This window comes from Chelonoidis abingdonii, chromosome 1 (genome assembly GCF_003597395.2).
Source record: "Chelonoidis abingdonii isolate Lonesome George chromosome 1, CheloAbing_2.0, whole genome shotgun sequence".
Lineage (NCBI taxonomy): Eukaryota > Metazoa > Chordata > Testudines > Testudinidae > Chelonoidis > Chelonoidis abingdonii.
In genome coordinates this window covers 44496826-44524040 of record NC_133769.1, presented here as the reverse complement: position 1 = coordinate 44524040, position 27215 = coordinate 44496826, and the positions used below count along the sequence as shown (strand labels likewise).

The 27215-nt window shown below is 42.7% G+C and overlaps 1 protein-coding gene across 2 annotated transcripts in view; it reads right to left on the bottom strand.

Moving 5' to 3' along the window:
- WASL (WASP like actin nucleation promoting factor) overlaps positions 1-26239 on the bottom strand; it is an 81012-nt gene extending 54773 nt beyond the window's left edge. Inside the window, exon 1 of one of the 2 annotated variants that reach the window (XM_032768828.2) lies at positions 25809-26239. In XM_032768828.2, the coding sequence (XP_032624719.1) occupies positions 25809-25925 (117 nt within the window). In that variant the 5' untranslated portion in view covers positions 25926-26239. Of the gene's footprint in view, positions 1-25000; positions 25370-25808 lie in introns of those variants that run through there. The other variant, XM_032768829.2, reaches the window with a different exon arrangement.
- Between the last annotated feature and the right edge of the window lie 976 nt (positions 26240-27215).

The window sequence follows — 27215 nt, the reverse complement described above, 5'->3', positions numbered from 1 at the left end:
AAACACCAAACTTCAGTTCAAATCGGACAACCCCAAGGCTGGTTCAAGGAAAAAAAGAAAAAAAAAACAAAACAAAGCATAATTTAACACCCCCCGCAACATCAATCCCAAACTAGAAAACAAGTATTACTGAAGCCTTCCAGAAACAGGATATAACCATAAACACATTCCAGTATAATTATGCCACTCAAAGCTCTCAAGTAAATATTTGACTGATCCATCTGTCTGCCAATTTGTCTAAGAAGATCTACTACACTAGATACCAGCTTGACTTCCTTCTACAAATAAAGAGTGGCATGTGAATATTGTAAAGACCTGTTTACATCATTCACTCATATAATCTCAAGTACATTGTGTTCCTGCCTATAAACTTACAAGATATGACTAGACAAAATTTGTAGCTACACGCATGACATACAATAGCTATGTCATGCTACTGAAGTTTTAAGTTTCAGTTACTTCCAAGCGAAAAAAAAATCTGACATTTTAGATTGAACGTATGTACCTTGCAGGTGCTCCTCTTTCCTACCCTAGAGCACAACATATAGTTAACACTCTAAGAAGTTCAGATATGCCCTGCCTCGGAAAAAAATTTTTTTTAATAAAACACTGGATATTCAGCCATATTTAAGTGACAATTTCTGATATGTGGTTTAAATCTAGGAAGTAAAGAACATTTCCTTGAGCTTTTTTCTGTTAATTTAAGGATTTTGAACCACCAGTTTATTAATAAAAACAGCCCCAAACCCTCACATTAAACCTTTGGGCATGTATGACATTTGGCTGCCAGCACTGTACTTAGTGGACATGGATGGATAATTTTATATCAAATTCCTCACAAAACCAAAAAAAAGTTCTATATAGCTGCCTTCAAGCGTGCAACTTTTGCAGAAGTTGTAGCACACAGAGCAGTGCTTGAGATGGGGTCTGTTCTATCTTGGAGTGGAGTTTGCTTGCCCATCATGAAGAGAGCCATCCCAACAGAGGCAGAGCTTGAAGATAGCGGTTCCATTAAGGATTGAACTCACAACCCTGGGGTTAGCAGGCCAATGCGCAAACCACTGAGCTAGTGTGCCAAAGTACATTTGAATTACCTTACCTAGTTAAAACATGAACAGAGGCAATTTCCTCTAACTGCATTCCTGCCTGATGTTAGCTAGTTACAGTTAGCTGCAATTGTTACTCATCCACCTATTGGCCTACTATTTTGGGATGGCAGTCACAAAGACGTACTTTCATCCAGAAAGATTTTAGCTCCATAACTGAGGATATGCACTTTCCCTACATTGGGTATCCAAGCAGGCAACGTTTGAAGAATATCACAAAGTTCCAGTGCTGATCTCCTTAAACTTAAGATTTCTCCAAGTACATTCCTTTACTTCTTCAACAGCTACATGTGTGAAGCGTGGTTCTTATCTAAAACCCCATCTTTTCAGAAAAATATAGCTTAACTTGTTTTTGGTAAAACACACAGACAAAACCCCCAAAACAGGTATAAATCTGAATTGTCAGGTATAATTTAGCAAGATGCAGACTCTGCCTTTTTATCTAAGGCATCTTTAAGTTTTAATAAAGTCACATACCACTCTGTAGTGCTTTCCACAAACAAAACCAAAACCCAATAAAAGACCCTCAAGTTTCCCTTTGACAGCAGGAGGAAAAGGTTACTCACCTTATGCAGGAACGACGCTTCTTTGAGATGTGTCCCCCTATAAAAGGCCAAAAGCCTAATGGGAAGAAATTGTCTCAAGTAAAATTGTATTCCATTTTGCTTATTTTGCCAGCTTTGAATTAAGAAGAAATTGTTTTGAGTTTATTCTTTACTGATTGTGTGTTAATGATCATTTTTAGAAGGATAGAAGTTTTATGGCTGTAACTGCCTTATTTACTGTTTGGTGTGAGTGAAGAAACAGCTGTGGATAACTCCCAGTAACAACTGAAATAATGCTGACTGGAGCAACCTTGAACACCTCCTGCATAACGCAGCAAGGTCCCAAGATTTGTATGGGAACTTATTACTATAAAAGAAGGGTGTATTGCCATGGGACTTTGGGTTCATTCTGCATCAACATTACAGCTTCAAACGTGTCCAACAGAGCCCAGCTACCCCTCCCTCATGTTCAGTTTCAGCTGGCCACTGGAACTGACTGAGCAACAGCAAGGACTGGTAAATATAAGATCCAGCTGGGGAGGGGCAGGGGAGGGAGAGAGAGAAAGAGAGAGTGTGAGACAAAAAGGAAGCATATGCTGATTTCGATGCTTAAACTGTACTCTCAATAAACACAGTATATTGCCTTATGCTCTTTAAAAGATTCTTTGTGCTTCTTATAAGCATAACACTATGAGTACTCCACTGTAGGTGTGTGTGAGCCCACATGCTGTCGACTGGAGAATTTCAACAGCAGTCTGTCCTTCCTGCTCACATGGCACCCATCTGGCCATGAGGCTAGCCAATGTGTATGTGCATTTCCTCCTCAATTCCTTCTCTACCACAGAGTCACTGGAACTTTGAAACAGAGAGCAGGAGGGTAGATCATGAAGCACCCACATCTCCAAAAGCCATTGCTACTGCACTAGGTAACTTCTTCAAAGTGTCCCTATGGGGGCTCCATTGTAGGCGACTCCTGAGAAGTACCCACCGCTGGAGGCTGGGATTCGGAGTCTAGTCTGATATAGAGGTCAGTACTGTGGCCCTGAATTGGGCATCTGAAGCCGAATAACAGTGATCTGCAAAGATATGTGCAAATGCTCATGTAGCTGCTGTGCAGATCTCTGATATGGGGATATCCTTGGAGAAGGCAATCGACAAGGAGATCGATCTTGTAGAATGTGTGCATATTGAAGATGGAGGTGTTACCCCCACACATACAAAACTAAGAGTTTAATATGGCCAGAGACCCACTTGAAGAGTCACTGAGCTGAGATCGCCGCACCTTTTGACTTATCTGAAATGTAGAGAAAAGTGTCTCAGAGATTTTCTGAAGGCCTTTGTTCTAAGTTGAAGGCCAAGGCCCTTCTCACACCGAGCTTATGCAGGATGGCTTCCCTGTTAGCCGCATGAGATTTTGGATAAAATGTTGGGAGCTGAATAAGTTGTTTCATGTGAAATGCAGAAGTCACGTTAGGAGTGAACTTTGGATGTGGCCTGAGTGACATTGTTGGGGAAGAACATAGTAAGAGGAGAATTTGCGATCACTGCTGCTATCTCCCCTATTCTTCTGGCAGAGGTAATGGTGATGGGGAACGCTGTCTTCACAGAAAGGTGAGTTAATAAGTGGCCTAGTAGTCTTTGTCAGGCCCTTGAATGCAATGGAACCTCAGCCTAGTTGAGTGGGGGTCCTGGGTTGTGAGAAAAGGTTTGCTATACCTTTAAGAAATCTCTTCATAGTTAGGTGGGAGAAGATTGTGTAGCCTTCTATCTGTTGGTGGAAGGTTGAGATTGCTGCTAAGTGACCCCTCAGTGAGCTGACAGACTCGATTTTGTTAAGGATAACAGGTAGTCTAGGACCACCAGGAAGATGGCTGAATCAGGGGTAACACCCCTGGGTTGGCACCTTATCTAAAATCTCTTCCATTTTTGTATGTAGGTGCAACGAATAGCACCCTTTCTACTGTGCAACAGTACCTCCTGTACTTCCCCAGAGCAAGATGCCTATGTTGTGGAATCATGAAGGAGTCAAGCTTTGAAACGTAGGACCTGTGGACTGGGGTGGAGGATGTGATCTTCATTCTGTGACAGGAGGTAAGGGGTAATCGGTAGACTTAATGCCAGCTGTGATAGGTAAGGGTATCATGTCTGTCAGCACCAGGTGGAGGAAACCAGAATGATGTTTGCTTTCTCCCTTTTTATCTTTAACTTCCAGCAGCAGAGGGAACAGGGGAAAGGCATAAATAAGACCCTTATCCCACAGAAGGAAACCATCTCCCCTGGGGTGTTGTCGGATCCCCTTTCTGGAGCAGTACCGCAGGCATTTCTTGTCTTTGAACTGGTCTTAAGGTCCATTGCTTGTTTGTTGATCTGCAGGCCCAGACACAGAAACAGGTCCCAGGTGACCTGAATGACTTGTTGGGTCTATGCAAAGGATCATGCCCTGAAAAGGCAATCATTCAGGTAAGGAAAATCATGATGCCCTGAGCGCGTAGATGGGCCACCACTACCAAAAGGACCTTGGAGAATACTCTGGGGGCTAAGAGGCAGAAAGGGAGCACTCTGTACTGGTATGGTTCTGGTCTAGCGTGAAACTGACATAACGTCAGTGCCTCAGTATGATGCAGATGTGAAAGTATGGGTCTTGAAGGTTGAAGGCCAAGAACCAGTCTCCTCCTCCTAATGCTGGGATGAACGTTGAAAAGGTGATCATCTTGAATTTTTGCACTCTTACGTATGTTGAGTGCTCTGATGCCCAGTATGGGTCTCCAGCCTCCTCTTTTTTTTTCTTCAGTATCAGGAAGCAACGAGAATAGAAACTTTTGCCCCTGAGGTGCATGGGTACTGGCTCTAAAGCGCCTATCCTGAGGAGATGTGCCAAGACTACTTCTATACCTGACTTCCCTGCCAGCTCGGGGCCCCAAAACCCTGTCTTGCTGAGCCAGACACTCCTGTTTGCTCCAACACAGACTCAGGATCTGAATTACTTTCCCCAAAACTGCAGGTTTACCTGAAAGCAGCTGACAAAAGTGTTCCTGTTTTTAACACTCAGATGCTCAACTCTCAAGGGGGTCTAAACCCAAATAAATCTGTTTTACCCTGTATAAAGCTTATACACTTCTGACTCCACAGACTTTGATAACATTAGAATAAAAAACAGCTCAGAGTACTTAATAAAAGAGAAAATGTAGGTCGACTAAATCTTATTTATTAAAGCTATCACTTTTATGCCAACACAGACAAGCACACACCTTCTTAATATGAACCAACTTCCAGAGAAGGCTACTAAAAGTAAAATCACTATGAATGACAGCTCAAGATATACGCATTCCACTAGTGTCCTGACAGCTCGCTCAAAAGTGAACCCAGTTAGTATATATAAAAGACATAAGGATATATAAAACAAAAGTTAGGAAATATTTCAGCAAGCCAAACTCTTAGTTCAGTAATTAATGTACAATAATTGCTTTGTTACTAACTGAAACTAGAGATAAGCAAGTCAGTAAATGTACATAAGGTCAATTTATAGCAAAATGTTTGAGTCTGTTAAGATGCCTAAACACCCTCAAAGGCCAAATTTTGACGGGCAGCTGTGATTTTGGAAAAAGTAGCAAAGAAAATTTAGCAGTTATAATTACATCGGCTGAATTCAAAAGCTATTGTACATTGTACACTCAGAAGACAAGCCCTTTGTTTGTGGTTGTTCTTGTACAAATCTTAACAAGTTTGAAGAGAAAGTACTACAATTCCTTTTCAAGTAATATGTACTACAAATTTAAATTCTCTGTAGAAACTGTGGGTTTACTTACTGGGTTGTTTTTGAATTTTGTTACATTGTTCATTAATTCCCTCCACACTATACATCTTCACCCTAATCCTTTTGGTTGTTTTTCTTAAGACTGAGGAAGCAGGATTTTAGGGAGGAGACTCGAAACCAAGTGACGAAACACAGAGAATTACCACAGGACCAGAAGTCATCCAGAACCCTCCTCACAAATTCCAGGATACTCTATAAACACCCACGGGGGAAATTTTCAACAACAAAAATTAAAGCAGAGCCCTAAAGGAAAGAGGAGGCTTAGAAAGGAAACCAATAGGTCTAATGAGAGATACTTAGAAATTGCCATCCACATCCAAGTGATAGTCCATCTGTCTAACAGCAGCCAGGATCAGGAATCAAATGGAGAATTATGAAATAACCTGCCAAAAGAAGTTTCATCCAAACACTCTCAGTTTCTGTTTTGCTTATACCATGAAGCATGAGGGTTGTATCATTATACATTTATCAGACACAAATAACTATGAAAAAGTTCTAGTTTTGAATATTGGAGTTCTGGATTTATTAATTATTTGACTCCTACTAACCTCTGTCTCACTGCTACTTTGCAACAATAAATTAATGAATAACTAGTTAAAAATATATGTATTTATTTTAATCAATTTTAAGATTCTAGCCTTTCACAATTTTATTCCTAGACTCTTGTCATGCAAAAAAGTAATTTCACTTGCCATTTGTTATTTTGTGTGCTTTGATACGTTTCCCCCTTATTAGGCTACTCTCTAAACAGAATGCTTACTGAATGAAGTTATACCAGGATAGTAATATTTTACTGATGGGGAATAAAAGTGAGGAAAATTGAAATCTTGAGATGTGGCTTGCCAAGCAATGCAATGTTCAGCTACAACAAGAGAACAGAGGCCAGGTTGGACTATTAAGAAAAATAACCCATGCAAATATGGGATGAAGAAAAGATAAATTAAATTAACTTTTGAGTAATTGTAACTGTTATTCTTGACAGTATTTGCCTTTTTAATCTGACATCCATTAATCACAAGCAAACATCAAAAGAGAAAGAAACCCTTTCTTCTTTTTCCCCATACAGATGAGTCTCTTCTTTCAGAACCCATCCCAATATCTCTATTGATGACAGCTTTTCCAGACAGCAGTTAACCATTACTTAAGACTATGAACACTATTACTGTGGAGACCTACAGGCAAAAAGCATAAAATACTGACTTGCATAAAATAATTTACCCACAGAATATGTTCACCAAGAAAGAGCAGCTAAACCTGTTTCGCCCCTTGTCCCCCAACACCTTTGGCAGGGGTGACACAGGAAGACATTACGTTTATAGGATTCAAGTCTTTGATTGTATAATACACATGCTTCTTTCATCCTTTAATGCAGTGGCTCTCAACCAGGGGTACATGTACTCAAGAGGCTATGCAGGGGTCTTCCAGAGCATACATCAACTCATCTAGATATTTGCCTAGTTTTAAAACAGGCTACATAAAAAGCACTAGAGAAATCTGTGCAAACTAAAATTTCTTGTTTTATGCTGCTCTACACATTACACTGAAATGTAAGTACAATATTTATATTCAAATCAATTTTATAAATATGGTAAAAATTAGAAAGTATGCAGTTTTTCAGTAACAGTGTGCTGTGACACTTTTGTATTTTTATATCTGATTTTCTAAGCAAGTAGTTTTTAAGTGAGGTGAAACTTGGGGTACACAAGACAAATCAGACAAGGGATACAGTAGTCTGAAAAGGTTGAGAACCACTGCTTTAATGGACTGCAACTATTCCATTTGCCATAAACAGATAGTTAAGGGTTAATGCCTCTTTTACCTGTAAAGGGTTAAGAAGTTCACCTAGCCGAGCTAACACCTGACCAGAGGAACAAATGGGGAAACAAGATGTTTCAAAAGGAAGGAGGGAAGTTTCCTTTGTTTAGTCAGTTTCAGCTGGAGTGAAAGAGATCAAGGAACCAGCCTCTTATCAGAGTAGTAAGTTTTAGAAAGGGATAAATAGGTTTATGTTTATTTTCTTTGTAATGTGTCTTGGTACCATTAAGGGGATTATCAAATTTGGGTATTCTTGTGTGTATTAAGATTTTTGCCCAGGGAAACATCCTTTGTGTTTTGAATCTGTTGTCTGTGAGAGTAGCTGGTATGCTACTCTCTCCCAGAGGGTTTTCTTTTACCTTTCTTTTCTTTAATAAAAGCCTTTTTCTTAATACCTGATTGATTTTTTCCCTTGTTTTAAGATCCAAGGGGGTTGGATCTGGATCCACCAGGAGTTGGTGGGAGAAAGGAGGGGGGATGGTTAATTTCTCCTTGTTTTAAGATCCAAGGGGTTTAGATCTGTGTTCACCAGGAAATTGGTGAAGTCTCTCACGGCTACCCAGGGAAGAAAAGTAGTGCTTGTGAGTGGTGGCAGTGATACCAGATCTAAACTGGTAATTAAGCTTAGAAGTGTCCATGCAGGTCCCCACATCTGTACCCTAAAGTTCAGGGTGAGGAAGGAACCTTGACACCATTGGAGAATATTCTGTTTCTTTAAAATGGAGTCAAACTTATTTTATCAATTACAGAAAAGTCAATATGCGCAGCAATTTAAAGCCACAAGCTCTGAACACAAAGAAAAAATGTCCACTCGTGAAACTTCTAGCTAAAATGCTAAATTATAAGATTTTTCCATATCAGGTATTAGCTTTGATACCTTTCAACACAATGTACCATCACAAAACAAAAAGCAGACTCTCTGTACTGATAGTCTCAATGTGAGCCTCTGCTAACTACAACTGTTCCAGATAGGCAGGCAGCTTCTCAAGTTGGTAGATCTCAAATCCTTTAAGTATCTATAGATCAAAGATCAGCACTTTAAACTCTGCCTGGAAACAAAGAACTGGCCAGTATAAATTTTGGATACATTTCTCTGAAGGGAAATCATATTTTTTTTAAGCAACGCAAGATCAACAGTTTGACTTAAGCACTAAGACCATGGAAACATGTTTATTTAGAAGACTAAAACATGCATAATTATTATAACAAAAAAGAAAAACATCTGAAGGATGCTAATAGATTCTAGAACAGACTGACTGATTTTCCATCTCTATGAAATCTTTGCAGTTCTGACGGTTTTCCCACCACCATGAAAGAGGTTATATTTTTCTAAACAAATATAATCTAAAAACTAGCAGCTCAGCACTAATGAGCAATACTGTAATAGCAAACTAATTTTCATATGATTGAGTACAGAAGGGGTAATATAGCAGTCAGGCTTCAATATGATTCTCATAAGTGTGTTAATACATTTAAGCAACTTTAAAACTTCAACCTGAAAAAAAAAAACGACACTCTTAATATACCATACTGCGTATTATTAGTAGGTCACAGATTTGATTTCTAGCCTAAGGAAAGCTTACAAAGCAGAACAGTACTCCAATCAATCACATTTGCTTCCTAGGTTAAGACTATATTAAATTTGAGTAGTTGCACATATATTGATATTATATAAACTTTGTTAAAAGAAAATCATGGTTCAATGTCAAGCATGGAAATCCAGAATTAAGGTTGACCATTCAAGAACAGGAAAATGCATTATCAGCTTCTGCAGTTTTCCAGTGGACCTGTTCATGGGCCTTCACAGCTTTCTGTAACAAAATGATCAGTGAATTACAACTGTACATTGTCATAAAACATACAACCAACCTGAATTTAAGTTTTGTTCAGAAGTGAATTTTCCCAGAACAGATACTGTTACAGCCTTCAAGGTGTCAATAATGCCACTCAGGTTTGTACTAGCAACCCAGTGCACCACATAAACAAAATATTACACAAATTAGAAAAACAACAAGCTTTCAGTTTTTACTATTCTGACTCATAAGAACCATTTGAAGTTCACTCAATTTAGGAAAGACAAGAAGCTCTGAATATAAAATACACTCAATACCTTCAACCAAATAAAAAACCCAAACTCAAAACCACACCACATTTTTTTGCATTAAGTACAGATTTCCATTTACACTTCACTATCTAATACTCCTTTGGGCTAGTCTGAGTTTTTTTAGTTTATTTAGACTACAGCTTGAAACAAAAAAGTGCTGAGTGTTAGTGTTGCTGCTTCAATTCTACAGCCAAATAACTCCTAGGGAATATTCTCCTTTCTGAATGAAATATGAAAACAAAATTTTCAATCTGAAGTTCAATGGAAATTTAGTCAGCAAGTATCACAAGTCCAAAGAATATCAATGCATACTAATCACATTTTAGATCTGAAGTGTTATATACTTCTATATCAATTTGTGAAAGTACTGGAATCTCTTCTCAATTTACTGAAATTGATGAGAGACTCTTCAGTGGTTGGTGGCCCTCTGATGCAACAGAAAATACAGCAGCAGTATTGGAGACAGGTCAAGAGCTTGTCACGTCTTGCATAAATGGAGGACTTTAGAAATACATTTTAGTGGCTTTACTGTGGTAGATTACAAATTGTGCGTCAGCAATATATCTCAGGTGCAGCAATCTGCCTCATTGGTTTAATCAATTAAGAACCTGCATCTGTGCTGATTTAATCATTCATTTCTTCTAATTTAAGAACTGATTTTTCATATCATTGGGCCTTCTGCTAGAAATCAAGCTAATACAATTCATATTTCTGCAGTGACATTTAAATTGTCTACAATGCAAACTGGTAGAATAGAAATTCATAGACTGAAAAGGTGAGGAATGGTGGTATATAATGCCCAAAGGTACAGGCCAAGCTTATTACCCAAAGATGTTCAAACCACAAGGCATATTCTACTTCTACTGTAGGCCTAAAATCCTTCACTCCCAAATAAAGAGCCTGATTAATGTAGACTTGGGACTAATTCCTAAATTCATCACCTCAACTTTCCCCTTCCCAAAATAGGTACATGGCAATTGCTAAGTATACAAAATAATAAGTTTAACTGACTAGTGAAATGACTGAAGGAATCATTTAGTCTTATTTTCCCTCTAGGAGAAAAAGATTTTGTTTGATATATACTCTTCACTATCAACTAAAGTCAGTAGGAAAGACATTTGAGCAGTTTCATTTTTCTGATCCTACTGCTTCCTTTTAACAATTGAAGGAGGAAGCTAATCTGTGGTATTTCACTTAAAAAAAAAGAAAACCACAAAACCACACCACTATAGGAGGTTCATAACGTTCTTCCTCTGTTTTCAATTAACCAAAAAAAAAAGCAACTTGGCCTTTATATAGAGAGAAGAGCTTTCTCAGATGTGGCTGTCCATATTTAGCATCATAAATAGGCTGGGCAGATTATTATTTTTTTTAATAATTGACATGTCAATGTTTATTTTTAAGGATTTTTATTTTTGTTGATTTATATTTTCACAGTTGCAGGAGTTATGGTGGGGACAGTCATTGAGGGGGCAGAATGTTTAACAATATGCTGAGATTCAAAAAGTTAAGGCTTTACAACAGTTAACAAATTGTAAGCATCACATTGCAAAATATACAAAGCAAATATCCTTAAATCAAAATCTAGTAAGTGCTCAAGTAGTATTTTTTTTATTTTGCTCATCTGTACATTTCAATTATCACCTACTGAAATATTTTATCTGGGTTTAATGTGTACAATGAAATTAACATTTACTGATAAAAATCTAATCCTTTCAAGTCTGTTCACAAACCAAATGATGCTTCTATTGGTTTTTGCTGGGGGCAAGAGTGAGCAAAGGAAGAATGTCTACATACAAAGTCTGGCCCTAACTTAGAAAAAGAGATAAAACTCATAAGAATACAAAAACAGGAAATAACTTGCATTACATTCAAAGCAATACTACAAAATTCAGTGGTTTCAAACCTCATCTTGAAAAGTAGCCGTCGCTCCCTCTTCCATCCAATATTTGTTCCATTAATGTACTACTGGTAAGTCAAGTTTTTATAGGGTTTTGATAAAAACCTTAACATTCCATATTAACTTTAAGGCATACAGTAACGACTCACTTAACGTTGTAGTTATGTTCTTGAAAAATGTGACTAAGTGAAACGATGTTAAGTGAATCCAATTTCCCCATAAGAATAAATGTAAAAGGGGAGGTAGGTTCCAGGGAAATTTTTTCCACCAGACAAAAATTATATACATATAGAGTATAAGTTTTAAACAATTTTAAATATCAGCAGTGACTGAAGCTTGGTTCAGCTGCTCCTCTTGCTGTTCTTTCCAAAGTGCCAGGGGACAGGGTGTGTGCACAATCCCCAGCTTTGACCTAGGCCCACCGCCATTCCCCCCACCTCCCCTCGAGCATGCTGCATCCTTGCTCCTCCCTCCCCACCCGCCTCCTGAATGTTGTGAAACAGCTGATTGTTGCAGGTGGGAAGCGTGGGGAGGTAGAGGGGAGTTGCTGATCCAGCTGCTGTGGGCAGGAGGTGCTGAGGGGGGGCGTGAAGGGGAGTTGATAGGGGAGCCGCCAGTCCACCCTGGTTCCAAGCCCCCACAGCCACATAACATTATAAGGAAACATTGCACAACTTTAAAATTAGTTTGTTCTCTAATAGATCAGTGACATAACAACGAAACAACCTTAACTGGGACGACTTTAAGTGAGGAGTTACTGTATATTTTAAATTTAAGTTGGTCAGTACAAAGCCTGGCTCCAAAGGACACATACTTGTCTGACACATAAAGGGTTCAATTTTACTGGCATAACTAGTCTAACACAAATTCCTTGAGAAGTTAGCAAAAAGACACTCTTTATTGAAGGCTATGTACATGGAAAAAATTTAAGTTTCAGCTGTTTTCCCTACAATTCTGTCTAAAAACCTCTCACTTTTAAAAAAAGATAGGAAAGGTATTTTTTCCATATTTATAGAATGCAAACAGCTACGCTAAAGTTCCCTTAGTTTTTCAAAACACAAGGAAAAAAATCTCACTTTTTGGGTTATGGCTAGGTATAGAAGTTTCTACACTAAAGGACATTTTAACATTATGACCATGTGAAAATATATTTTAATGTTAAAAAATGGAAAACCTATGAGGAATATTTCTCACTTTTGACCATGAGCCTTGACACAACCTTCTAGTTTTAGACTGGCCGTATCAAAACCATAGAAGATCCACCAACCACACTGTCCAGAAAATGTATATGAAACAAGAAAGCTGGATGGACATTAAGGGCCTTAGTCTGCACAACAGAAGAACACTAAGATCTTTTGATATAGAACATAAGAATAAAGGTCTCATTGGAATGGGGGTACAGCTGTTAAGAAATGTTTACAGGATGTTATGCTTATTAGTGTATAATGCCACCACTATCTTTAAGAGGAATCTAGCATGTGTTCTTAGCCCTACTTTATCCGTGTAAAATCTGAAACAAAGTGAATTTGCCATTTGGGCCTGAAACCCTGCAAACTGAAATAACTTTCCTGGTTACAGTGACCCGTGATGCAAAAAAACACCCCAGAATAAGCTCTAATAAGCTGAGTGGTCCAAGAGAAGCTTTCATCACCTTTTTCAGGACCACAATATTCCACAGCACCTCTCTTCTTCTTCTTCTTGGTAGGCTATCGATCCGACGATAACAAATCATCTATTGTTGGTCTCATGGTATGCCCTCTGATGGCTATAAAGGTGCAATTCTAAAGGTGCACATTTGGCTGCAGATGGTGCATGGGAAGTACGCAGTCAATGGGTTGTGCACTGCTGGTGTTCTGTGATGTCATTCGCGTGCCTCTTGTAGACACTAGCAGCAGTCTTCCTCGAAGGCTGTTATTTCTGACTGTTGCACGCCACTGTGTTCTGTCGCTGGCGTCTTCAAGGTCCCTGGGTTTGACACTGCTATACTGCAGATTGGCTTTGATGGTATCCTTGTAACATTTTCATGGACGACCTATATGCCAGATGCCCTGGGAGAGCTCACCATAGAGAAGCTGCAGGGGGATTCTGTTGGCATCCATGCAGCTGACACGACCGGTCTGATGTACCTGTGCATTCATGATCATCATTTCGATGCTTGTCATCTGGACTCTCTCGAGGACCTCAAGATTGGGCACTTTGTCTTGCCAGCGGATCTTCAAGATGTTGCGGAGGCAACGCATGTGGAATGCTTTGAGCTGCTTGATGTGACGCCTATATAGTGTCCATGTTTCACACCCATACAAAAGAGATGAAAGAACAGTAGCTCTGTACACAAGCAGTTTTGTTGACATCCGGATGTTGTGGTGGTTTAAAACTTCGACACACAGACAGCCAAGTGCCTGGCTTGCTTTGGATATTCGTGCATTGATCTCATTATCCAGTGATCCATCACTGGATATGACACTACCCACCACAAGAAGCTTTTTAATAGGAGATTCAATGTGACAAGGGGCTGCAGAAAAAAGAAGTCACCTGCCACTACCTCACTCATGAAAGGTTGAGCTAGCAGCCACACATACTTAAGTTAGACTCAGTCAGGCTGTGTGAGACAAGTAAGGGGATCATACAGGAGTGGTAAAGTACAAACAATCCTATTCCCCTTGGCCTTCCTGGTACACTGCTTCCAAAATGTCAAACAAAATCATAGCCCAGGTTGAAGTCTTGGGTCCACTTAGTCTGCTTTGCATTGTTTGACTAGTACACAGTAAACATAAAATGGACAAACTGAGAATTCCCTCTATCCCAGGGTAATAAGTAACACCTTCTACCATCTGTGACTAGCTATAAGATCCCAATAATGACTTGAACTCAGTTATGCAATGCCTCTTTAACCTCTTATCTGGACTACAGCAATGCAACATATGAGGTTACGAAGCCATCAGCCTTTAGGAAGCTATAGCTAGGACATACTTCTGCAGTGTCTTCTAAGCAACACAGGATACTGCTCCTGCAAGTACACTAAACCTGTTTTTCCCCTCTACATTGGCTTCTTATAGAATATCAAGTTCAAAGTCTTAGCCCTGATCTTCCAGACACTGAAGTGTCATGGCTCGGGATAGCCAAAAGAACCCTTAATACACGGGAACGAGGACAGTGATCAACAACTCAGTTTCTCAGGTGGAAAGGAACATTCTACCATAAAGTAACGCTCATCTGTGCAGAGCTTTCTCAGGAGCTGGTCCAAGACTGTGAAATCAACTCCTACATGAACTAAGGTAGGATTATAAACATCATCACTTTCCACTTCAAGTGCAAGGCACATTTCTTTGACCACGAAAGCTTATGCTCAAATAAATTTCTTAGTCTCTAAGATGCCACAAGTACTCCTGTTATTTTTTCTTTGACCTGATTTCTCTGTCCAACAAATAGCAGCATATACATTTTAAAAAAATCGACCAAACTTACCAAAAGAAAACTATATTGCACATACAATTCTCCTGCTAGCAGGGGTGGCTCCAGGCACCAGCGCAGCAAGCGCATACCTGGGGCGGCGTGCCGGTCACCGTGAGGGCGGCAGTCCGACAGTGTTCGACGGCATACCTGTGAGGTGTCCACCGACCCCGTAACTTCGGTACGGGACCAGCAGATCACCCACAGAGATGCCGCCAAATCTGTGTGACCAGCGGACCACTTGCATGTGTGCTGCCAAAGGCCACCTGACTGCCGTGCTTGGGGCGGCAAAAAACAGAGTGGACTCTGCCTACTAGGGAGAGAATGAAAGAAAACAAAACACATGTGACTGATGTTAGTTGCATCACTTAATGCACTATTTGAAGACACTCAGATGCTATGGCAAGGAGGGATGTTCTAGAATAGCATATACAATAGATAGGGGAGCCCTCTACAGACAGAAGTGGCATGGCCATTATCCACTGGGGGAAAATCTGATCTGCTTCTCTGACTCAGGAATCTCTTGCAAGGATTTATTATGAACCAATTCAGCTTCTCTGATATCTGTTATAGTTCAGGGAAACTGCACCAGTATTTCTTCCCACAACCATGAACAGCCCCTAAGTTTCTCAGCCATCGCACTTCTTGGGCAGAGAACCACGTCACTCCCACTCTTAACTGGGGGTTTTCCAGGCCACACATTTCTCTGCCCATACTGTCTTATTCCCAGCAAATCCGACCCATAGAACAGGCCAGCATCTGTACTTTGCTTTGTCCAGAGGCTATCAACAGTGTAATTGCCCACAATTATAAGTAAGGCTATGATTACGTCATGGAGATCACAGAATCTGTGACTTCCAGAGCCCTCCGTGACATTTTCTGCCCTGGGGCTGGAGCTATCAGCAGGCAGCCCTGCAGCTCTCGGCCACTGCTGACAGTGGGCCCCCAGCAGCTCCTAGCCAGGCAGCAGGGGACCCCGGAGCTCCCAGTGACAGCAGGCAGTGAGGGGCCCCTCTGCAGCTGTTGCATGTGTGTAGGGGGAACAAGGGGACCCCAGAGACACCAGCTGCTGGGGAAGGGGAAGGTGAGAGAGGATCCCAGAGCCCCCAACCACTGTGGGTGCTGGACCCTTCTCCCTCCCCATTTTGTCAGGGATCTTTTTAGGTCATGGGCTTCCATGAATTTTTGTTTATTGCCTGTGACTTGTCCCTTATTTTTACTAAAAAAATCCCTGACAAAATCTGAGCCTCAGTTATAAGCTACCACATAGCTCTTTCTAAACAAGCACAGTTATTCTTAAGGTGAAAGCATTACAGAAAAAGACATTAAAACAAGTAAAGAACTTGCATGAATGCTAATAAGCTTAACAGAGATCACCCCCAATTCCAACAAGGTCCTCAGTAAGGGTCAGTCCTGCAAACCCCACCAGCAGGTTTTTCTGTGGTTACAAGTTCATAACAGATTTAACTCAGAGCAAGCATACCCATACGTAGGTTAGTCTTTCCTTTATTCAGCCTTCGCTTATGATTTTCAGGTTCTGGGAATGGGTAATCAGTAAACAACGGTCCTTTCCTCAGGAGTCAGCATCAAAAGGTTGGTTTTCACCTACTATTAGATACTTCCCAAGAAATCCACTTCACACGTATTATCCCAAAAAACCATTCTTGTCTGCCACATTGTTCAATATAGTCCTCTGATTTTCCAGTCCCACAATAATACAGAACCTTTGCACTGGACTCCAAAGATACTTAAACTTAATTCAATAAGGGTTTTCAAGGGTATCGACATCTGTCACACGAATGTTCTTCTTCATTGTCAAGAATATAGCAACAAGGAATATTTTGTGACATAGATCTGCAGTGCTTCCTGATCCAGTAGGCAAGAACTGGTAAATTCCTTGTTATGTAAAAACAAAGAGTTTCAGCTGGAGATTCCAGATCTCTGAAGGTCATTAAACCATACAGGACTACTCTCATCTCTAGAAGTTTATGTGCAACTGCTATTTCTGGAGAAATCAAGTTATCTGGGTGTGGTGTCCCTCGGTGTTGGCCCCCATATATCAAGTTGGATGCATATGTGCTTGAACCAATTTGGATGTCCATTCCCAACTGTCAGACATCCCTGAATTGACAGTAGGACATTATCCACGTGAATGCAAGAGTACCTGTCATGCTGGCTTTCACTAGGATTTAATGTTCCACTCTGGCTATCTCACAAGGGAACATGCCATGTACATTAAGAATAGTCATGATCTTTAGACGCAACTTTAAAGCATGGTCTGACCAGTCATTTGTTGGTTTAGTTTACTAGCAGGCTGTAAAGAAAACAAGCAGAAAGGATGAAGAAAAAGCTAAGGATAAGCTACCCCTTAGCAAACACTTGAGGGTCATTATGGGACAACAACAGAGCCTCTGGCTCCAAGGAGCTTGACTCAGCCTGCCATTGAGCCTACAGACCTGGTTTTGACAAACTGAGCCAGAAGTCCGGGAACTGACAAGAGGGTCTCCGTCTCAGAAAGGGAGATATTTGGGGAAAGCCTAGTTTCACAAGGGTGTCTGAAGAAGTGAGGCCTGCCAAGGCTACCATAACAAGATCGTAGGGCTTTAGGTAAAACAGATGCGTAGTTAGACTATTTATTGTTTTAAAATTTTTTCCTTGCAAGTACTTTGTTTCTACTATTAAAATTAAATACTTTGGTTTTAAAAAGGCTGCTTGTTCACTGTATTCACTATTCACAATGGGAAGAAATGCAAGTACGGAATTTGCTGGGTAAGCAAGATTGATGCACCAGGGCCTGGGCTCCAGTACCCTGTGTAAGAATGGGAGAATTGTGGTATTTCATGCCAGGAAAGGTAAAGTCACAAGGATAGACACCTGGGGGAAGTACCCCAACTGATCAAAAAGATAACAGATGCAGCCAGCCCTGAAACTGTGACACATGGAAGCCGCTATGTAGCGAGGGGGCCCCACTCCCCCGTGCTCCTGAGGGGAATAGGCCAGAAAAGGCGTGGCCACGGGCAGAGGCCCCGCCGCCTGTCCCTGCACCCCCGGAAGTCAAGGGGCGGGACAGGAAGTCCCAGGCCACCGCTGCCTGTCCCCGCCCCCCGGAAGTCAAGGGGCGGGACAGGAAGTACATAAGCCCGGCCCCAGCACTCAGTTAGGAGAGGACTGCCGGAGAAGGCAGACGCTGGGGCCCGAGCTCCCGGCCTACCCTGTGCTCAGTATCCGGAGGGGTACTGGCCTGACCTCCCTTGGGGCCAGTACCCCGACGAGTGGACGGGACCTCCCGACGCCGGACACCCTGAGGAACCCATGGTTTGGGACCCCCCAGACGACACTGGCAGAGGGCAGGTACCCAGTGAGGGGGAGGTTGGAAGTGGCCCGGGGGCAGCCGACTCCTGTGAGGCTGCAGACTCACCTGAGCCAATGTCAGTGTGTTTCGGTCAGGATTCCCCATTGACCGCTGCTAGGGCCCTGGGCTGGAACACAGTGGAGTGGGAGGGCCTGCGTTCCCCCTGCCACCCCTTCAAGGGTGGCAGACTCCCCCTCCCCTGGCCCGAGGCCATTCACAGTGGTTATTCGCTCAGCCCCTGCTGAAAGGCCTGAGCTCAGACTGTGTGACGGCCCCGCCCTGACCCAAGGCCTGGGTGTCTAGGGGCCAGTCATTTGCTCAGCCCTGCACCAGAGGGCCTGAGCCACTTACTAACTGCTGTTGGTTCACTCAGCCCCGCAGCAAGGGACGGGCCTCGGACCGACGGAGTGCGGTGAGCTGGTATGGCTCCCCTCCGCCCTCAAGGAGGGTTGAGCCCCAGTCCCGCTCTGCTACATGTGTCAGTTACTTAGGTCTCCCTCGTTTTCTGTTTCCTCCTGGTTTGCAGGAGCAATTCCTCTTCAGAACTTTTCCTATGTCAAGGACAGTTATGACACTGGCAAGAGTAAAAAGACAAAACTGACAAGATGTCTGTCAGATTCAATGCACTGCTCCAACAGTATGGGTGGAAATGCACCCCATCATTTATAGAGCCCCAGAGACTAATCAGGAATGGGGCCCCACTATATTAGGTGTTGTACTACCATGAAAACAGAGTGCTCATGTTCCTCTAAATGCTTATAAGAATGAAGATTAGAAGCAAAGTATCAATACTAGCTTGCTTGAGTTTAAACTATGTTGAAGCCACTTCCAGGTATCTAAAGATATGGAACATCAGAGAGAAGAAAGAACTTAAATGCTTCAAATTATTTTATGATTAGCACTTAGTACTTTAACATTAAATACTGCACTGATATGAGAGTGCTGAGAAAAGGTGTCACAAATGTACATATTAAACAATCATTCTAGCTTCATGACTACAGCTGGATGGAGAAAGATAATTCTGTTTCAGTGTGTCAAAACAGGGTTTAGTTCTGCTTTGGAACAAAACTCAAATTTCAGAATTCTCTGCAAAAAAAGGAGTGGAAACCGTGCTCCAGAGCAGTGAACCTGGAAACCCTGGCTTCAGGACAGCTCAGGCTCCCTAGCAGCCCATAATGTATGTTGCTGAGGAGCCCTTTCCAGAGGGATGAAGAGGGAAGAGAAACTGTCAGGAAATTAGACAGGTTTTGAAATCTGCTTGGCAGGCAGTGTTCCATCAGAAGTTCAGTCAAACGTAACAGCACCTGTGATTTTAAATTAACATTATTTTGTTAAAATCTGCTATTTGAATTATTCCAACTAGCTCTAATGATCCAAACAATTATATATTGTTGCTCTCATCCCTCCCATGTAATTTTAACGGTATTAACTTTTCATTAAAGGCACATAAGAACTGTGATTTTGAAATTGTCAGTATTAATTTATAATGAAGTTTCTTTTCTGCAGACTGTTGATTTCTATCTGGACAGAAAATGAAGAAAATGTAAGGTGCTTTAATGCCTTGTAACAAACCCTTGAATGCACAGGTTCAATCTATTAGCAAGTTTTGAAATATATGTAGGAAGGGCCCTACATATTCTATGGCTGTGGAGTAAGCACAGAACCCACACCTGCAGCTGAGAGAGAGGAACTTAAGGTATCATTTTAAAAGGCTTTTAGTTCTTTTGGTTGCAAAGGAAATCTCCCAAACACGAACTGAACATAAGCCCATGGAAAGTTGTCTTAGAGTTTGACCAGACAGCACAAAACTACTATAAGAGTTCTTAATTACACAATTCATCTCAATGAGTTGTTAACTCTGAAATCTACAGTCAATTTAAATATTTGTTAATTGACTAGGAAGGTTGTGGAATCTCCATCACTGGAGACTGTTAAGAGCAGGCTAGGCAAACACCTGTCAGAGATGGTCTAGATTGGGGGTTCTCAACCTTTTTCTGAGGCCCCTCCCCCCATGCTAATAAAAACTCCACGTCCCACCTGCATCAAAACAACGCTTTTTCTGCATATAAAAGTCAGACTTCTAGACCTAAGTGGGAGAGACAGTGTCTCTTCTGTGCTGCTGTCCTACTCTGGAACGTAAAGTTGCAGTTCAAGACATACAGCTTAACACACTGTGGCCCCAACTTTTGGATCAACCTCCCCCAAACACATACACACACACCCCAACCCTACCCACCACTTTCTTACAGGCTTGTGAATAAATGCACTTGATTTCAGTAGTAATGTTTATAACCTGCCTTGCTAACTTTTATTAATCTCTGCCTAGGATCACCAAAATGTCTTCCATCAAGCCCAACTGTGACTATAGAAGATAGGCGATAATCAGTAAACTGAATTTATAACAAAGCCATAGACAGGAAGTCACTAGAGACTAGCTAAAATACAATATATAAATAAAAACCATAACAGTAGCTTTGTCTAAAAGACAAAAAACCAAGACTAGCAACATTCACTGAAAAAAGATGATCAGTTCAGAACAAAAATAAGCTTTAGATCTATTGTTAAAATGATAAGTTGAACAAGCACGTAGTGAAGTTACCTAGCAGTGCAATTTTATGTTTCCATTTGTTAAATGGACACATGAATTTAGGTGAACGCAATATTGTTAGCATGAACTCATCAGGTAGTCTCAACTGTTGTGGCGGCACACAGGGAGGGCAAATGTGATGGTGTGCAAACAAGGACCAAAAGCAATTCTGTTTCAGCACCGTGAATTGCCCCTGGAAGCAAACAAAAAGCCAACATAGTATTCCAAACACGAACAAGCAGGCAGTCACATTTGGTACAGATGAAGCTCCCAAATAATCTCAAATGTAGGTCTACTAAGAGAGTATTATGACAGTCTAACCTGAAAGGCTATGACCACTTCTTTCATAAAAGCCATTAATATAATGCCAGTTTCTAACAAAACAGGTATTTTTATAGATCAAAACCACCAGAAGTAGTCAGACCACATGAGAACCTTTAAACCCAACTCTTAATGACAGGTAAACTCATTTGTTGTTAATGATGGGGCAGACATTGCCAGGATCATCCTCTTTAGATGCTTATCTGAACAAGATCTGCTCTCTTGTATGGACTGAGATTCCTCTACTTTACTGTCATCCATCCTCTGTCACGCACCAATAGTGTCTGGGCTGGGTCCAGTAAAAGACAAACCTGCTTGCAATCTGCATACCCACTGTTCTGAAGCCAAAATCACCTTGCTATATCTCCTTACTGGTCAACAATACATGTTGAGTAACAAGACAGGTAGCAGAACGTGCTAAGTGTAAGAGCACTTACAAAGACATCTTCCAAGATAACAGCCACACTAGGCCATACCATCCTGAAAGGGTCAACAGTACCAAATTTACCAACAAATGTAAGACCTCAACATGGACACTCTACCGTTATCACCTGGAAGAGATAAACAAAAAGCTATCTTTGTGTCTATGCTAGCATAGGATGAAACCCTCCAAGTGACACCACACATCACTTTCTCTAATAAATCTGTCCCAAAGAGGACTGTTAGACCTTTACAGCTGAAAGTTTAGCACAAGAGTTAATATCAAACAATGATGAGGTCCCAGATAACAAACCCATATATTTTAGATGCCATCACCATGTTCTCCCCAGCAGTACTGTTTAAGGGCTTGCCTACACGATGCTGCAAGCTTCTCGCTCAGGGGTGTGAAAAGAATCTCTGAGCACAGCAAGTTTTAGAAGCGCCAATGTAGACAGTGCACCAGCGCTGGAATCCGCACTCCCAGCACTGATAGCTATGCCCCTCATGGAGGTTTTTTTTTTTTTTTAAAAAAAAAAAAAGGGTGCTGGGAGAGCTCTCTCCCAATGCTCTCCTGCGAATACACAAGGCACATTAAAATGCTTTAACATTGCCAGTGTAGATTAGCCCTAAAGCTATTACTAATATAAAGAGTGTTTAGGGTTGCACTGACATTCCCCACCAGCAATGCACCCCAATAACTCTTAGTTTGATTTTACTAGCTGTGTAAACAGTAATTGCTTTGAAGTCTGACAGAACATCCAATATAACGTATTAGTGAGCTAAACTGGTAAAAACAGACTAGTGACACATGTCCCATCTAGACTTGGACCTGCACACAAACCCATGTGCACAGTCAACCCAATCTAAATCCAAGTGATCTCAGATCCCAAGTTAGGTTAACTTGTCATAATGAGAAATACTTAATTGTTTCCAGAAAATGGCAAATGCTCACCACCTAGAAAAGTAAAGAAATATCATGTATTTAACAGAGAAGAAAGCGTTGTATGCTACGCTGATGCACTTTAAATACTCTGATGCTGAAGCCTGTCAAGTCACCAGTACTCTAGCCTCTGCCTCATGTTTCATCTGTCAGATAAATGCATAGCACAACAATTTGAGAGGATGATACAGGAGACACCATTAAGGAGGATGGTTGTGGAATACTAGATGGTCCTAATGCATCCAGAACACTACACTCAAGATGTCCAAAGACTAATCCAGAAGACTCAATAGGCAGACTTTAGTTACAGGTCCCTACAACAACAATTAAGGTGTACCTAATTGCAAACTGGAGTGTGCTGTGTGATTAGTACAGCTAGTTGGGAATTTTTAGAAGAAACATTTTTTCATCAAAAAATGCTGATTTGCGAAACCAAAATTCTGCGGAAATGTATGGTTTTGACAATTTTTTGGTCAAAAATGTCTTGCAGATCCAGGATGGAATTTCTGGTCAAAACCAGCAAAAAAAACAAGCGTGCCGAGCTTAATGGTTAGGTTACTCAATTTGGTGTGAGAAACCAGGTTCAAGTGCCTGCTCTGCCTAATTTAGAGCAGGAGACCCAGATTCAATTCCCTGTTATCCAAAGTCAGTGCCTTAATCACTGGACTACAGCCTATTCCAGAGTGGAGTCTGATTTTTTCTACAAAAAAATTTAGGCCTAGTTTTCATTCTGCTACAGAACAAAACCAAATGCTAAAACCTCAATTGTTTTTGCAAAATGGAACTCTTGTTTTCTAGGCAGCCCTACTAGTCAGACCATAATAAAAGCATAATCTTTCTTGAATTCCTAAAATCTTCAACCAATTTAAAAAATAACCAAGATTCAGAGTATGCCACAAATATGCATAGAATCTAAGAAAAGATGGGATAAAACCAGTGTTATTTGGCCACCATGGTTTAAAAAGTCATCCCAAAAGAGCTGCCATCTGCACTGACATCCTGACACTACCAAATAACTATCTGTGTTTCAGTTTCCTTGTCTGCAAAATGTGAATAGTGGTGTTTACCTCAGAAGTTGTTTAATTCATCAGTGTTTATAATGAGTTGCGAGTGCCTCTGAGAAAGCATTATAGGAGAGCAAAGTAATGGCGAATAATAATAAAAAAAAACTACTACTACTATATGGAGATATTCCTCTCTCATAGAACTGGAAAGGACCTTGAAAGGTCAAGTCCAGTGCCCTGCCTTCACTAGCAGGACCAAGTACTGTCCCTGACAGATCCCCCCCTGCCTGATCCCTAAATGGGCCCTTCAAGGATTGAGCTCACAATCCTGGGTTTAGCAGGCCAATGCTCAAACCACGGAGCTATCTCTTCTTCCTAAAAAATGTTAGAAAGTCTTTAGTGTAGTAGAATGGTTTGTAAACCAACAATTCTTCCCAGGAGGTCTCTCTTCAAAGAAAAAAAAAAAAAAAAAAAAAAGTAATTTGTATGCCTTTTTTTTTTTTTTTTTTAAAGAGCCAAGCCACTACATTTTCTTCTGCAATCAAGCATATATGAATTCACTGACCTAATCAAATCTTTCTTCTAGACCTTCGAAGTATGCATAGGCTTAATTTACTATAGTGCAAGTAAATGAGTAGCTCGGGTAATTGGGTGAAGCTGGCCCTAAGTTTACCCTAAAAATCTTCTCTTGTCTTTTCTCTTCCTTTTCATGTTTCATGACTACACATTTTGAACCATCTAAACACCTAGAATAAGGTGATAGTAATTTAATTACTATAATTTTATGGAGTCTGTCTACATGCAAATATTGCATACCTCCTGTTCAATCACCATATTTTCCATACTTCCCTTACAATTTAGAAAGCAGTCAGTTTGATCAGACCTCACTTAAACTGTGTAACCTTTGTGACTTCTGCTAAGACTTGTGCATGATACCCTATTTAAAACTAAGTATTAAATTACAATATAAACCATACATACAATAAAAACATATTATAAAAATATTAGGTGCCTATTACTGATGATCTAGGCACATGGCATACAAAGAATAGTATCAAGTCAATGTACTGTACAATACTATAGCCTATCAATGAGTTTTATACCAGATTAACAAGGGATGATTCTTAAAACCTTCAAAAATTATGAGGAGTATTCCATAGATCCGATTCCTCCTTGGCAAAGATCTGGATAGTAATCTTTCCATTTTTGCAACCTCAAAGCAGCTTATCCTCTACCTTTAGAATACAAGATGTCATCTAGACAACCTGAAACTAATTAAGGTGGCTAGGACCAGGTCTATGAATGGCTTTAAAAAATTTTTATTGTATTTTTTTTCCCTGCAAGGATGAACGCAGCAACGGAGTTACTGCATCTGCAAGTTTGAATCCATTGTTTAGGCTAACAAACTCACGTGGACAGACAAGCTAAAACGAAGTTAGACGCAGCTCTGCTAAGAGTTTTCCTGTAGCTTTGTGAATTCTGCTATGTCCTACTACAGGTGCATTCTGGCCAGATTTGTTCAATCTAGTCAACTGATTAAACTTTTCTACCGGATGCAGCAATAGCTCTATTGTTGACTAGCTCCCATACCAAGTCATAAATTAACTGCACTGCATACTGGGCAAGCCCTGGTCACACATACCTACAGAAGTACTCAGCAGCAGGTAGAAGAGGGGAGGAGAAACTGAGCTGCCAACAGCATTCCGAGCCCAGCCGCTGAAAAAGCAGGTCTGAGCAGATCTGCACCACCCAGGCCACTGTAACGAATACTCCTGCCCCTTTCCCATAATGACATTCCCATCTCCTCAGCAGTTGGGACTCCCTCAATCTGGCCCAACTCCCGAGTCCTCCAGAACCAGCAAGCGTAGACGCTGGCTCCATTGCGCATGGCAGCATCCCAGGAGCCAACAAGGGCGGGGGGAGAGGGCGAGGCCTGGCGGAGAATTTCGGGGAAACAAGCCCTCCGGGCGCTGCTCCGGGGAAGCAGAGCAGCAGCATTTCCTACTTCCAGAGCCCAGGGAGCGGCAAGAAAAGCCCAGTCACCTGCGCCCGGCACCTCCGCAGCGCAGAGCGCTAGGAGGCGGGTAGCGCCGGCGGCCGCCCCTCGCCCCAGCTTCATTCATTCCTCCCGCCCCTTCCCCCGGTTCTCCTCGCGGGAGGCAGGAAGCCCCTGCTCGGGAGCGAGCTGTCCCGGTGCCTCCTCGGGCCAGCTCCCTGGGACAGGGGGGAGCACCTCGGGCGAGGCAGCTACCCAAGGGGCCCGGGAAAAGGCCGCGGCAAGGAACTGCCGCCACCCAGCGCAGCGAACCCGCGGGCAGGGCCAGGCCCCTCTCGGCGCGGGTGAATGAACCCGCCCGAGCCCCTGGCCCCCCCGCACTGCGCTCGGCTCCTCCCCAGGGGCTGCTGCCCCTGCCCCGGGCCGCTCCCTGCCCTCGCCGCCCGGGGCTCACCACGCATTTCTTGCCCAGGAAGCCGAAGAGGCTCTCGTTCTCCTGCGGGGTGAGGAGCAGCGACCCCACATTGCAGACCCTCCGCGGCGGCGGGGGCTGTTGCTGGCTGTTGCTCATGGCCGGGGCTGGCCGCCGGGGCTCCGCGGTGCCCTCGCCTCTCGCAACTCGCCGTCCGCGTCCCCTGGCCCAGCGGTCTCACAGCGGCTGCATAGCGGCGTCTCCTCTCCTCTGGGGGCAGCTGGCGGCGCCCGGCAGCCCAGGGACGGGGCGGGGCAGCACAGGCTCCCGCTGCCCGATCGCCCCCACCCCCTCGGACCAGCACTAAACTTCTAACTTCTCCCCGGCTCCCACGGCCACACAATCCAACATGGCAGCGGGGGCGGGCGAGACCACACGGCACCGGAGCAAGAGGGGAGGCCGGGACTTGCGCCGCCGCTGCCGCCACACGCTGACGGAGCCCGGCCCCGCCTGCAGCCGCTGTGCTGGGCCGCGCCTGGCTGGCTGGGAGCTGGTGCAGCTAGTGAGCAGCGCCGTCCTCACCTTCCCCTTAAATACCTGCCCTACCGTCCCCTGGTCCGACCTGCTTTGCCTGTGCGGCAGGCGAGCGAGCGCGGCGGAGCCGAGAGGGGCCTGGGGCGGTGCTGGGCTCTTGCTTCGGGGACTAAGGCGCTTGCAGGAATGCAAATAGGCTAGGTTGGGGGAGTCTGCTGCTGCTGCTCTACTAATACCTGGGTGGGTGCACGAATGATGGGGTAGCTTGGTTCGGTAATGGCGGGGAGGGGGGAGCCTGCTGCTGCTCTGCTAGTACCTGGGTGGGACCCCAGATGGTGGGGTAGCTTGAGTTGATAATGGCGGAGAGGGTAGAGCCGTGATTTATGAGTGGCCTCTGGGGGCCAAGGGATGGGGGAACCTGAGTTGAGAGTCACTAGGGGATGAGGAAGCCATATGTTGTAACTGGCTTGAGGCGAGCCTGAGTTGCGAATGGCCCGGGGATGAGAAAGCCTCAGGGTTGTGAATGGCTGGGGGGGGGGGGGGGGGGGGGGCAGGACTCTAGGCCAGGGGATGGAGGAACCGGGGTTGTGAATGAACTGGGGGGAGGGGATGGCGGAACCTGAGTTGCAAATGGCAAGGGGGGCAGGGGATGGAAGAAGCCTGGGTTGCAAATGGCCCTGGAAGGGATGGGTAGGAGCCTGGGTTGCAGATAGCCTGGGAGGGTATGGGGTGAGGGAACCTGGATTGCTAATAACTTCTACCACTTCTATTGAAGCTATGTATTAGCTCTCTGCTATAGAAATAGCCCTATGTTGGTTCTCATCTGCAATGTGACAGTTGCAGGTAGCACTCACACACAGGTTTGGGGCCTGATTTGCCAACTCTCTCTGAAGTCAATGATTGCTGCGGATGTTC